Genomic DNA, 14870 nt, shown 5'->3' on the forward strand with positions numbered 1-14870 from the left:
GTAGCAGCTAGACCTCAATTATCCTTGAGCAGCCAATACCAGCTAAACCTCAATGTTCCTTGAGCAGCCAGTAGCAGCTAGACCTCAATTATCCTTGAGCAGCCAATACCAGCTAGACCTCAATTATCCTTGAGCAGCCAATACCAGCTAGACCTCAATGACCCTTGATCAGCCAGTAGCAGGTAGACCTCAATTATCCTTGAGCAGCCAATACCAGCTAGACCTCAATGTTCCTTGAGCAGCCAGTACCTGCTAGACCTCAATTATCCTTGAGCAGCCAATACCAGCTAGACCTCAATGACCCTTGAGCAGGCAGTACCAGCTAGACCTCAATTATCCTTGAGCAGCCAATACCAGCTAGACCTCAATTATCCTTGAGCAGCCAGTAGCAGCTAGACCTCAATTATCCTTGAGCAGGCAGTACCAGCTAGACCTCAATTATCCTTGAGCAACCAGTACCAGCTAGACCTCAATTATCCTTGAGCAGCCAATACCAGCTAGACCTCAATGACCCTTGAGCAGCCAGTAGCAGCTAGACCTCAATTATCCTTGAGCAGCCAATACCAGCTAAACCTCAATGTTCCTTGAGCAGCCAGTACCAGCTAGACCTCAATTATCCTTGAGCAGCCAATACCAGCTAAACCTCAATGTTCCTTGAGCTGCCAGTACCAGCTAGACCTCAATGACCCTTGAGCAGCCAGTAGCATCTAGACCTCAATTATCCTTGAGCAGCCAATACCAGCTAGACCTCAATGACCCTTGAGCAGCCAGTAGCAGCTAGACCTCAATTATCCTTGATCAGCCAATACCAGCTATACCTCAATGTTCCTTGATCAGCCAGTACCAGCTAGACCTCAATTATCCTTGAGCAGCCAGTACCAGCTAATCCTTAAATATCCTCAAGGAGCCAGTATCAGCTAAGCCATGCTCCAGAAACACCACCACAAACTGCTATTCTAATAAGCTCTCTCCATTAAAACCGTGGGCTGGTGTGATGCCATGCCAACTATTCAGAATTGTTTCCAGCTTAAATCTGTGAGCCATCTGCAAGGAATCACACTTAAGCTGAACCTATTGCATTACGCTGTCAGAACTCTACCTTAGGATGTGTAATTTCATATCAATGAAGTAAAATAAAACTCATCGCTATTTATTGATGTTCTTTTGTTTTGTCAGTTCCTGTTTGCCCTCATGCGGGAGGAGTTGGACTGTGTGAGATGGTGCAGCACCTGCAAATCTTTGATTACATCTGCTTAAGTGGAACAACGGAAAAGAGAATGGTGGAATATGTAGATCAACAGCATGAACATTTCGTTAACCCGACAGTCGTTAAACAAGCTCACTATATAGCCCCAACAGTAAGTACAATCACATATCAATGTCACAAACATGTAATTGTTTTTTAAACACAATATTTGTACTGCGTCAATGTAAAGTTATTAATAGTGCAAAGAAGATACATAGAACTTGATATTGGAAACTCGTTCAATATTTTGCTACATCCAGGGTAGCAAAGTTTATTAGATAACACAAACCTCAGAAAGTTAATAATACAGGATGATCTGTTTCAGATGTCAGAAAGTAAATTATTATGTACGTATCTCAGAGCAATTTGTTGTCATATAAGCAGAAAGGATGTAAGTTTCGACTGAGTGGAGGTTTACAGAAATCAGCCACAGGTCAAACACATGTGCTAGCGTGCATGTAACACATGAACATTTCGCATATCATACGACATACTGTACATGCTATGTCTACCATGTATGCTAGCACCACAACGCAGCTAAGTCTGTAAACCTCCACTCAGTCGAAACTTACATCCTTTCAGTGGTGGCTCGTAGATGCGTGCTACAGGTAGATGTTGTTTCTTGCATTTACAATTATACCCCCCCCCCCAAACACATACACATTTACACACTCTTGGAGCCGCTAGCGTACACAGGTTTTTTTTCCCGAGGTGTCTGGAATTGTAAAGGTCTTGTATCACATAGCTGCTTTCTACGTACGGCTGGAATAAACTATAAAATATTTTGCAATCACCGATTTAAACCTTCATTTCAAAAGCTATTCTAAGACAAAAATGGCAATCTGAGATCATTTTAAGGGGTGTTTGCATTTAACACTGTTTTTTTTTTTTTTTGTTTGTTTCCGAGCTCTGCTGCCTTCATCCGAAACTCAAAATTTGGAAATAGGATGTAGCCCCCATCAATTTCCTAGTCCCAAACTCTCGTACGCCACTGCTTGGAACAAGAGAGCACAACTGATTATTTACAATGACTGCTCCATACACGCATGACCATGAACCACACGAAAAAATTCATGTCTGCTGATTCTGTAAAGCTATCCGCAAACTTTCTTCTTATACTGAGATGACAACACTTACCATGCTGTGGATCTTTGTAGCATGCTAGCAGACAGATTTCCCGAGCTGATTGGCTCCGACCCTACCTCCCTCACAGAACCAAGGGTCATTCAGCCAGATTCGGCATGCCGTGAGGTTTCAAAAACATGCTATGAAGCCAATAGCACGGTATTCGTTGTAGCTTAACAGCATACGGAAAATACATAGCACACTGCAAATTTTTGAGCCTCTTAACATGAGAAGTTTCATTTCACAGGTTTTTTTTAAACTCCTTCAATCTATGAAATGTGTCCCTTTCTTTCTTTTCATTTTAGTAAATTGAGTAACATGCTATAGCACGGTAGCATGTATTACGCAGCCACCACTGCATCCTTTCTGCTTATATTACAACCAGTAGTGTGCAGTGACCATTTAATTAGCCGAAGCACTGAATATATAATTTTTAAATAAACAATAGCACATCAAGGGGCAGGCTTGCCTTGATAAAAACACCGCACTCCACTGCTTTGCGACATTTTAGTCTTTCACGGGCTCCGCAAAAATGCCTCTCGACACTTTCGGGGAGTCTAAGTATCCTGGGAATTGTGCAAAATTCGAATTGCATGCCAAAGCAGTGCTTCGGTAGCTTACCTTGTATGCACACCACTGAAATCTACTCAGAGATATGTGCATTAACCTCTTGTATGTAACGTTTTACTTTTCTGACATCTGAAACAGATCACCATGTACTCGGACCTCCTTGATGTTGTAGTTGCCTTGTAATAAAGGGGTCCCTGGTTCAATACCCAGTCAAGGCACATTGCACTGTGGTTTGGATCCCACTTTAAACTGTAGGTCCAGTTCCGATTAGCCTATCTGTTCGTAAATTAGACTTAAAACAACAATTCAATTCAATTTTATTCATAACATACTCAAAAACGTTTAATTTACAAGCTTCATTGATTGACAAGCAATTTGTAATATTACAAAATGCAGTACAGTAACACTGCATGTTACAAACCAAATAGAAAAAACAGGAAAAAGAAGAAAATAAAAAGATTCAAAACTAACCTGTGACCGTCCCTACATCAGATTTATCATCCTTGTCATCTCATGTAATGAAGACTGTTTGAAAGTATTGTGCTTAAAAAATAAGCAAGTGTCCAATAACTAATTAGAAAGTAAGCAGATACTAATCTCTAATATTGTTTATTATGGGTGATATAAGATCTAATTAATTTGACAACACTTGTAATAGTTTTCTATGTAATTTCTCCTTGGTTGTAAGAATATATTGAGGCTGGTGCTACTTCCAATCCCTAACCAAGGTTTTTTTTCCTCAGTCATACAAGACATAGGGAGCCTCTTCAATGGCGTAGTGGTAACATCGTCACCTTGTAATCAAGGGGTCCCAGGTTCTATGCCCGGTGGAGGTACATAGTGCTTCGGATCCCACTTTAAACTGTAGGTCCAGTCCCAATTAGCCTTTCTGTGCATAAAGAGGACTTAAGAACTCGAACTCAAATACAAGACAAAGGGTGGTACTTTTAATGATGGCCCCAGATGGTTCTTTCCACTTTCTTGTATCTTTTCTGCCATCCTCCTCCATCTCACAGGGCACACGTTCCATTCATACCACCATTACACATGGAATTGGCATAGCACTCACCAACACATGTTTGTGAATGTTTTATTAATTTTCAACTGCAATACTGTAATTGTGTAATGCAGTGGCAGATTAATGGCCTTCTCGTGTTGGGAATGGATGGTCTTTTTCTACCGCCACCCACACTAGGGTCATTGAGTGTTTGTCATTCAGTTTAGAAGTTTTCCGTAATTATGTTTGCTTAATTTTAGATGACAAGGGGTTACAGACCTGATATCATAGACCACAACCTACAAAAAGGTGAACGTGAATAGAAATGAAAATTAACCTTTTGTTGCGTCTAAAAATAAACAAGAGGTTTTCTGACAATACATGTCAAAGAAACACACAAAAAAACACAATGCATTCTAAAAAAATGCAAGTACAGTGTGCTTACAAACCTAGAAAGACTATAAGACAAAACTTATCAGGTTTTGAAACTTACTACAAAAATCTCTTGAACTCTGGTATCTGCAATATAAAATGCAAGTTCCAGAGAAAGTATAGAGGAAATGTAAAGACCCACCAAGGACAGATTTTCAGACCACTTGGCTTACATTTTCGAGGCAAAAAACTAGTTTCAAGTTTGCTAAATGTGTTATTAAAACCAGTCACCAATTGTAATCAGATTGTGTCCTTTTTACCACATGCCAAAGGTAAAACAGAGCAGGATGTTAAGGTAGGTGTGCACATAATTTTTAAACTAGGACTGAGCCGATACTGATGACGATGTATCGGTATCAGCCGATAACAGTACTATCGGTATCGGAAAGTATCGGTTGGAATTGATTTATAAACATAATGCGTCTAGAATGCATTTTGATTTAAATATATTCTGTAGATTTAAAAATATAGATGTGTTTGATATAACCAGAAAACACTAACTGCTGAGTGATTTAAGTCCTGGGCAGAAAGGGTTAATGTATATTTTGATCCTTCTTTCAGGCACCTGGCTACAGTACAGAAATGAAGTCTTCAGACCTGGTAGTGCACGAGTACCCGTATGGAGAGAAATGGAAAGAATTATTTGCTGCAGGTCTCTTTCAAGATCCCCGTAATTTGCCATGTGGAGGAACACCTCTTTAAAGGCCATTTTGAGAAATGGGGTGAGAGAAAAGGGAATTATTATGTAAGACATGCACAAAAATGACAATGTATTAATACATAAATAGATATTATACATAAAAAATAGATGAAGAGATGTATTTTTTCATCTAAGCAACCTATTACTTACTGGTTTGGTGGTCAAGCATGCTAAGAGGTCAACTTTCGATCTCTCTACCCAAGTTCAGGATTGGTCCGGGGACCTAGGCATGAGTGTTCTTTGTAAGTGTCCCTTCATCAATTTCATCATCACAGGCCCTTCCTGATGGTGTAATGGTAACGTCATCACCTTGTATTTAAGAAGTCCCTGGTTCGATACCTGATGGAGGCACATAGTAGTTCGGATCCCACTTTATACTGTAGGTCTAGTCCAGATCAGCTTTTCTGTGCATAAAGTGGACTTAAAACAAACTCAAAATCATCCTCATCATCACAATTAGCCAAAAACAGCAGAAAAACTATGCTAAATAACAAAAATACAAATTTATCATCTATTACAAGTGCTGCTACAATATGGTTTCAATAAGTTGTGGTATGTGCAGTACAGGGTTTCCCAGTATCCTTGGATGCCAATTGCCCCATTTGAAAATAACATTTTTCCTGGCTGTATCCATGTTTCTGAATGCCGCAACCTGCTCTGCACTCTTACTACTTTCTTCCCAGCAAATAGTGCGTGAGTGCTATTGTAAGTTCTGTTCAGTGTGTTTCAAGATGACTGCAAAACATAAATTAGAATGTTCTGATTCAAAGAAGACTGTCTATATATCACAAGTCACAATTGGCGGAAAAGGTTTCCACCTGTGTTTGAAGAATAGTGGCATTAAATATAAAACAAGTTGAAAATACTTCAACAAAGAATTTTGAATAACACATAGGAGTCGCTGAAATGTAACGCAGCAAGCTTGAGGAATAGACCACTAGAATAACTAACTATTGTCATTATCTGCAACATCTATTAGTTGTGAAGATGAAAGATGAGTAGGAATGTTTATTAAGGCTATATACAAGGGCTGATTTTTTAGTAGTGGCAACTATTTATTTTCTAGGCACTTGGTTTTAAGTTTTACAGACCTTCGATGTAGTCCCCAGCGTTGCATACAACATGTTGGCAGCAATGTGGAAGCCGTCAGATGCTGTTGGCATGGCCTAATCTGTTGATACTGTGAAGAGAGTGATCTACTGCCAGAAGAATGTTTTGAACTGTTCGGAAGCGAATCCCAAGAAGAGGTTCCTTCATCTTAGGGATAAACCTGTTGCAGTCCATGGTGGCACTGTCGTGCTGTTCGACCTCTACCACATTCAATTTATAACCAGCTCCGCTACTGCTTCGTAAACATCGCAACTGCACTCCGCGACCGCTCGCTCACAACTGCTTTGTTCTTGTTGTCACTGCGCACGGGCATGGAGTGGGAAGAGTGAGTTCATTTGCTCTGAGGGAGGGTACGCATGTAACTAACCTTTGGTATAAACAACTTTGCCTGGCTCCGTTGCATGGTCTCCAAACAGCATACTTGCCACTACTAAAAAATCAGCCTTTGTATTATGCTTTTGCAATTTTGTCCCGTATTTACAAATTGTTATTCCAATATTGTCCCTTATTTCTAACTTGTGATTGCAATGTTGTCCGTTATTTCCAACCTGTAATTGCAATGTTGTCCCTTATTTCCAACTTGTGGTTGCAATTTTGTCCTTTATTTCTAACTTGCAATTTTGTCCCTTATTTCCAACTTCTGATTGCAATATTGTCCATTATTTCCAACCTGTAATTTCAATGTTGTCCCTTATTTCCAACTTGTGATTGCAATTTTGCCCCTTATTTCCAACTTGTCATTGCAGTCTTGTCCCTTATTTCCAACTTGTGATTGTAATTTTGTCCCTTATTTCCAACTTGTGGTTGTAATTTTGTCCCTTATTTCCAAATTTTCATTGCAATTTTGTTCCTTATTTCCAACTTTTCATTGCAATTTCTTCCCTTATTTCGAACTTGTGATTGCAATTTAGTCCTGTTTTTCCATCTGACAACCTGGCAACCCTGGTGTAGTATGTAGTATGTATCTGAAGTGTATGTTCAAATGAGCAAAACTGAACAATGAATATGGTGGCATTCTTCCCTCATTCATTTGCTGTGAACATGCCTCAACATGTCATTCTAATGCAGTGTCAACTTGGAGGTCAAGCATTTTGAGTGATTGATGTATGGTCTGAGCACTAAAGGTTCTAGACATTTCTTTTTCATCATAGAAATTTGGCAAATCATCCAGCGTTCATTTTGTCACTACATTTCAGGGTCGTTTTGAATTCTGGTTGGTATTGCAGGATTCCCACTGACTCAAAAATCCTTAAAAAAAAGTCGGGGAAATCAAGTGAAGTGCAAAAGGTCGTGGTAAAGTGTAACGCACCCAAATCCAAGTTTACAGAAAGTCATGAACGTGCGGAAACTTGCACGTTACAAAAGTTAGGGAATTTTCTGGCCAGAATTAGTAGGAACTCTGATTAGTCACTATGTGTTATCTGGAAGGAACTCAACTACAAAGGTATTTTCAATATTACAGTTGTTGGACCTTTGGCCATAATATGTATTCATAAGTAAGTCTTCAAGCTTTCCTGGCAATGAATGATGAAAATATTCTCCCAGACTATCAACCAGGAGAGTTGGAAAGGAGAGAGTGACGTTAGTTCTCAAAAGCTTGGAATGCTTTCCACAACTTACCTGGTTGATAGCCCGAGAGAATCTTTTCATCAATATGTATTCATGTCAAGATATTACAGGGTGTCCCACTCGTAAGGGGCCCCAGAAAAAGTGTTATAAAAATCTTAATAAAAGAGGATATGAAACCAAATTTGTACATGACATACCTTTATGATTGAGAAATGAAGGTACATTACAAGAAGTGCTGGAACTGACACAGTTCAACACGGCGCTGCATGTTCATGAATGTTGCTGCCAGAGTATTTGGCGTGACTGCCTGGATTTCACGGCAGATGTTCTCACGTAACTCGTCGATGGTGCGTGGTTTGTTCTTGTACACACTACCTTTAAGGTGACCCCACAGAAAAAAGTCAGGGTGGGGGTCAAGTCCGGTGACCTTGGGGGCCATAATCCTTTCAAAATCACTCGGTCAAGGAAAAATGATTCCACCACAGCCATACTCGCATCAGACATGTGGCATGTTGCCCCATATTGGTACCAGCCAAGTGTAAGTTCCTCGTCATCCAACTGGTTCACAAATTCATGAAACAATACCTGGTACACATCACTGTTGACAGTAGTGTCAAAAAAAATTGGCCCGATGATGTGCCGCTGTGATAATGCACAGAACACACCCACCTTCTGTGAATGAAGGGGTTCCTCAACGATTGCATGCTGGTTGTCACTACTCCATAAACGTGTGTTTTGTGAGTTCACGTATCCTGACAAGTGGAACCACGCTTCATCACTGTACCACGTGTACGAGTTACGTGAGAACATTCACGAACATGCAGCGCCGTGTTGAACTGTGTATACAGGTGGGGGGAGGTCACTTCCAGCACTTCTTGTAATGTACCTTCATTTCTCAACCATAAAGGTATGTCATGTACAAATTTGGTTTCATATCCTCTTTTATTAAGATTTTTATAACACTTTTTTTGGGGCCCCTTGCGAGTGGGACACACTGTATTAGCATAATTAAATCAGAAGACTTAGGTGGGAAGGCCATGTGGCACAAACGGGAGAGGAAAGAGGAGTTAACAGGATTCTTGAAGGCCAAGACGAAGATGGAGGGAGGATAACATTGAGATGGACCTAAAGGAAATCAATAAGGATGGAAAAGATTGGATTGATCTTGCCCAGGATAGGGACAGGTGGAAGGCTTGTGTTGCACAGCCATAAACCTTCGGGTTTAAGAATGCTCGAGAGTAAGTTAGTAAGTGGACCTTTGGCCAATGCCAGGGAAGCCATTTTTGAAATTTTCTCTCATTTTGAAAAACCGCTATGATTTTCCAAATTCCGAAAAATTATATCTGCTTGGAATTGCTTTTAAAGCATTCACATGAATTTTTGTGATTAAATTTCTCTGTTTAGATATTCAAAATATTTTTTTTCCTACGTAAACCTATTGTACTATTGCAAATATCTAGGCAACAGTGATAGCAAACTACATGAGAATTCACATGAATGCTTTAGATGGAAATCTAAGCAGATATAATTTTTCAAAATTTGAAATATCATAACGGTTTTTCGAAATGAGAGGAAATTTTGAAAATGGCTTGCTGGCTTCGGCCAGAAGTTTAGCCAAGCCTTAATCCTTCTTTGCAGCATTTCTCCACTTGGGATTACAATCCATATCAAATTAAAAAGAGCTCACAAAATTAATTTCAATATGAGTTTATTGTCTTTTTTGTTGCAATTATAAAATAATGTGAACAATTCTACATTATTAATGAGAATATATTTATTTTTTACTGCACGTATGTACATTGCATTATACTTATATATACATATATGTTTCAACTGTGTATACCACCTTGATTACTACACTTATAAAAATTATATTGTCCTATTCATATTTACAAAAAGATTCTTAAGCATTGATTGGATGATTTTTGGTTACCAAAAGAACTATATAATTAAAAAATAAAATGTGGGAACTCATATAAAAAACTTTGCTGACTACAATGAGCAATATTTGGCAAGGATTATAGATAATGTGCATTATAGGCAATGATTGTGCATTCAAAATATTACATTATTATATAAATTACAACTAGCATATATATGAGCAACATTGACTAGATTCAATATTTGAATTAAAAATACTAAAATTTATCACACTTTTCATGTACGGTTTATATATTTTTCTTTATATTAGAAGATACCAAGTTCTTTCACATTTTACATATTATTTCTGTAAAACTACAGGATAGTAATCAGAAAAAATCTTTCCTGTAGTCACTTGTTACACCTCGTTCGATAGATCCTCAATGGTGCAAAAAAATTTCAGTTATTTTCTATTGAATCAATACAGTTAGGGGTGGTATACCAAGGCGAGGCCTTTCACCTTTGAAGCATTCGTCCATTTGTTGATCAACTGCTATAAAGTGTATTAGTGTGAGAACATACAGCGCAAATGATACACCTTGTGTTTACTCAACTTACATGTTGCAGAAAAATCATTACACTGAGAAAATTACAAAAAAAAAGGTATGACTGTTGGAGCGTCTTTTACACGCCTGTAGTAAACTTTATTTCCTAAATGCTGTTGAAGTGTATACAAATAATTCTCAACATTCCTGTGTGCTGCAATTAGTAATTTGGCCACTTTACAACTTCAGCCAAGTACAGGTATGTTTGCGTGTCATAGAAGTATTATATTTTAGATCAAAACCCTTTTTTATAATGACATGCTCAAGGGGCAGGGCTTGGCTCCACGGGCCCAACCCTTAAATCCACCCTTAATGATAACGAATTTTAGATCTGAAATTTCGAGAGATGATGTTACAATCTTATGCACATTGCAAACATTTTTCATCAGTTACAAATTGTAGACCCGGGTTCGATCCCCGGCAGGATAGAACCGGGATTTTTTCCACCTGTCCAATCACCACCGGCACCCACCCAGCATCGTATAAAGTGGGTACTGGAAGAAACTCTGGAGAGCAAAGGCAGCCAGAGGCATGGTGCTGATCACATCACCCCCACCTTTGGCCGTGATCAAGGAAGTGCGGGACCCTAACTCCACATCCCCCTATATGCCTTCATGGAATGGTGAAAAGCACAGGGGAACACTTTACTTTACTTTTACAAGTTTCAGACATTTCCCTTTCACTGACATAATTTGAGCATACACAAAGACAAACTTACAGTTTTAAAGACGAAACCTACAAAAGTGTGATCTCCATTTGCCAAGCTTAGTCATGTAGTGGTTGCAGTGTATCTGTAATTACATTCCAACTGATACGAGGGGGCATCAATAAGTTTTGCCTGTTGAGGTATAATTTGTTTAATAATGGAAAGATTGAAACAATGAACATACATATAGTTTGTCTATAGTGTCCTCTACTCAGAGTTACCATTACACATAGTGCCCATTACTTGAAACTGTAGGTCCAGTCCCAATTAGCCTTACTGTGCATAAAGTGGACTTAAAACACGAAATCAACCAACCAACCAACATAGTTCCCATCACATTTGTGCCAGTGTTTTCCCAGGCCTCAAAACCAGTTTAGAAAAATTACACAAAATACTCCCTGTCTCACCATTTCAGAGTTATTTTAACCTGTAGGTCCTGAAATCTCGTGGCACGAAGCACAGACTTTACGGTATTCCAAACTCTCATTCATCGCCTGTGCTGACCTATAGGACATGTGCACTGCATCAGCAATTTCCTGGATGGGGTTGCATTGATCTGCTCGAATGAGCTCATCAACCCTGTGGCGATGACCAACGTTGAAGGCCTGCCACTCTTTGACTTGTCCACAATTTCGGTTTTTCCCTTTTTGAACTTCTTTACCCAACACCTAACATTGCTCACGTCGATCACTGCATCACCATACATGTGTCTCAGGTGCATATGGAGGATGTCAACAGCCGAACAACCCTCTTTCGTCAGGAACTCAATTACTGCTCTTTACATCAGCTTCTCCTCCATGCTTTAATTCGTACAATCGGAAAAACATGAGCACACAGTGATAGAGTAAGAACATGTGCACAACATGTATTGAGCATGTTATTATAAGTTCACGTAATTACTAGTTATGAACAGGCAAAACTTATTGATGCCCCCTCGTACATTCAGATAACAACACACTGTTGGCTCATTTATATTTTTTCACTTCAATATTAAGTTGTAAAAGTCCCATGAAGAATCTGAATGGTTCATTCATGTCCTTAATTAATTTATGTGAGTACCCATGCAGGAGATGTGGCCGCCATTCCCTGGGTAGGTGATCTTGGGTGGTAATTTTTCTGGGCATGTCTCTGCATAAAAGTGGTTCTAAGGTTCACCTAGCCTCTAAAAATATTGGTGCCTGAGGAGTAAAGGAAACTGGAACATGCATGGTGCTGATCACACCTTCAGAAATGGCCACCCTCAATGAGCCAACATGCCTTTTTGCAATGATCAGGGGATTGTTTCACCTCATACATAACTGCAATATTTTTTACACAGACATGCACCTGTGGCACAAAAGCCTGTGAGGGACAGTGCCTACCAACAGACTGCAGGCCTTAATCCCCCATATCTCAGCAGGGGTGGGCGATCATGTAACCAGTTATGGGGTGACGTGTGGTGGGCACAACAACCCCCCCAGTCTTTATTGTGGGTTTCCTTGACTCGGTTGTGTTATAAACCTGTTAACTGGGGTGGAGCTCTATATATAGACTCACTGAAATGGGCCTTTTTTGCGGAGCATCTATTTATAGATGGTATTTCAAAATTAACGGTTCTTGTATTGGGGCACGTCATTTTTATAACACCACATTTTCGTGCTATTATTAGTCTGTTGATGCTCCGTCAGTTCCTGAAAAATATATTTTTTTGGCAATATGGAATTAGAGCCACGGTTGTCTAGTTGGTAGGGTGTTTGACTGCCATGGGGAAGACCCGGGTTTGATTCATGGGGTGTCAGAATTTTAACAGCCTAGTCCCTGCATAAAGCGGCTCTGTGGCTCACCCAGTCTCAAATCAGTGTGTCCTTGGGGGCAACTCTGGAGGGTAAAGGCAGCTGGAGCATGCTGCTGATCACTCACCTCCAAAATGGCCAAGATCGAGAATATGCAGTGGGGGTGTGGAGCCATACTCCCCACATCCCCTAAATGTGCCTTCAAGGCATGGAGCTGCATGCAGGAGGAAACTTAGTTTTGACCTTACCTAATATGGAATGTTTATTTGTGGCAGAGTCTAATATATATATATATATATATATATATATATATAATGGATAAAAGCAAGGAGGGCCAAAAGGGCTAAGTAAAAATCAAAGAAGGTAAAAGGAAACACTCACCGGATAGTAGAAAAATTCAATCACACCGATGATGCTATGAAATTAGCGAAAATTTTGAATTTTTCTACTGTCCGGTGAGTGTTTCCTTTTAGCTTCTTTGATTTATATATATATATATATAGCTTTCCTTAGTTTCATTTTGTGGCAAGACTCTTTATAGTTACTTTTTGCCTTTTTTACAATGCCACGAATTTGTGATTGCACCTACCTACCTACCTCTCTCTCTCTCTCTCTCTCTCTCTCTCTCTCTCTCACTCACTCACTCATATTTGTCATACAGGGAATATGTTAATTCGTAGCTCCTCAATTTCATCATGATGGTGGGTGAGCACTGGTCCCATACACTGACAAAATCTCAGGAGAAAAATTGGTACGCTTCCCCCCCCAAGAGACTCGAACCAGCATGCGTCTCATATCCTGAACCCAAAGCCTAATGCCTTTACAACATGGCCATGATGGAGGTCTGCAATATGTTTACCCTTAGAAAAAATAAACTGTGAATTTAAACTTTTACTTGCAAAACCAGCGTACGTGAATTGAACCAAGAAAGTGACATAATTTTGCCCTAAATTGCAAGCTATTTATAGAAAGATTGGATCGAACTGATACGCTGATATGCCTTTATCAACCATACAAATAAGTTACCGATTAATTGGTTCCATCCCTATTGGATGTGTCAAGTTAAGAATTATTACGTCAATTTCACATTCTCTGCAATAATGAATTGAAAAATCTACTATTTTCTTACAGAGGTATTCAACGCCGCTCTACAGAAATAGTGCTTACTTTATTATTATGAAAAATTTGTAATACAATATATTGATGATGCAAAATTATGGTTCATTTTGTGCAGAAAATTTATTACGGAATTTTAAACCTAATATAAGTTTATATTATTTAATCAAACTACATTAGCAATTTCTGGAACAAGTAAAATTTACAGATATGTAATTTCAATCATTATTATATATTTCTTAAGAAATACTGAAACATTCATATTATATAATACTTATGATATTTAAGGCATGTTGAAATTATAAAATACAAAAAAAACTTTATACAGTACATATTCTTCCAATAATAAAATATGTAATCAATTAAAACATTCCGTAACTTTAGATTAACATAATTAGAAGTTCTGATTTTGCAAATTCTCAATTTGCAAAATGGTTTCAGCAGTTTTGTAATTTCTTCATTACAGTTCTACTAATTCAGTCTTTAATTTTTGCTGCTTCCAAATCAATTTTACCTCTTTTGTGCCAACTTACTTCACAATTCTTGTTACATAAAGCAATGTAACATATTCAATATTTAAAGAGAATCTAAAACATGAAAGCTAAATTCCAGCAAATATAAATAAAAGATTTTCTTTAACAAATAGCATTTATGCTTTTTTTGACTTGCTATTTCTATAAATTATGCTACAGAACAAATTTCATTAATTTTTCATACACAACTGCATATATTATATTAATTTTCAATATTAAACTTGCATTGTCAAGTTTATTTGTGTACATGACAAAAGAATCCAGAACGAGTTTGCCTAGTTGAGTGTTTTGAAATGTACAAAAGGAGCTAAAAATATACAAAAATCACAAGAAGACTTGGGACTAGACTGAAAAAATATGTGAATAAGCATAGTCCATCAACACAAATAAGTAAATAAATGGCACATTTCTTGGTGCTACAATATAAACACTCCACGATTAAATACATCTTAAAGTTTAATAATAATCAAATGCTACTTCATTTTTATAAAACCAACAATATGCAGAATGCTTTTTCACAAACTGGATT

General features: G+C 38.4%; 1 protein-coding gene across 3 annotated transcripts in view; it reads left to right on the forward strand.

Annotated features, from left to right (window-relative positions):
* Window positions 1-5163, forward strand: part of LOC145980404 (mitochondrial enolase superfamily member 1-like) — a 53200-nt gene extending 48037 nt beyond the window's left edge. For 2 of the 3 annotated variants that reach the window (XM_083113479.1, XM_083113478.1), the window contains exons 10-11: window positions 1177-1358; window positions 4932-5162. In XM_083113479.1, coding sequence (XP_082969605.1) covers window positions 1177-1358; window positions 4932-5072 — 323 coding nt within the window. In that variant the 3' untranslated portion in view covers window positions 5073-5162. Of the gene's footprint in view, window positions 1-1176; window positions 1359-4931 lie in introns of all 3 variants that reach the window. The other variant, XM_083113477.1, reaches the window with a different exon arrangement.
* Window positions 5164-14870: the final 9707 nt, after the last annotated feature.

Source organism: Lepisma saccharinum, chromosome 27, assembly GCF_977018435.1.
Source record: "Lepisma saccharinum chromosome 27, izLepSacc3.1, whole genome shotgun sequence".
NCBI classification, from domain to species: Eukaryota; Metazoa; Arthropoda; class Insecta; order Zygentoma; family Lepismatidae; genus Lepisma; species Lepisma saccharinum.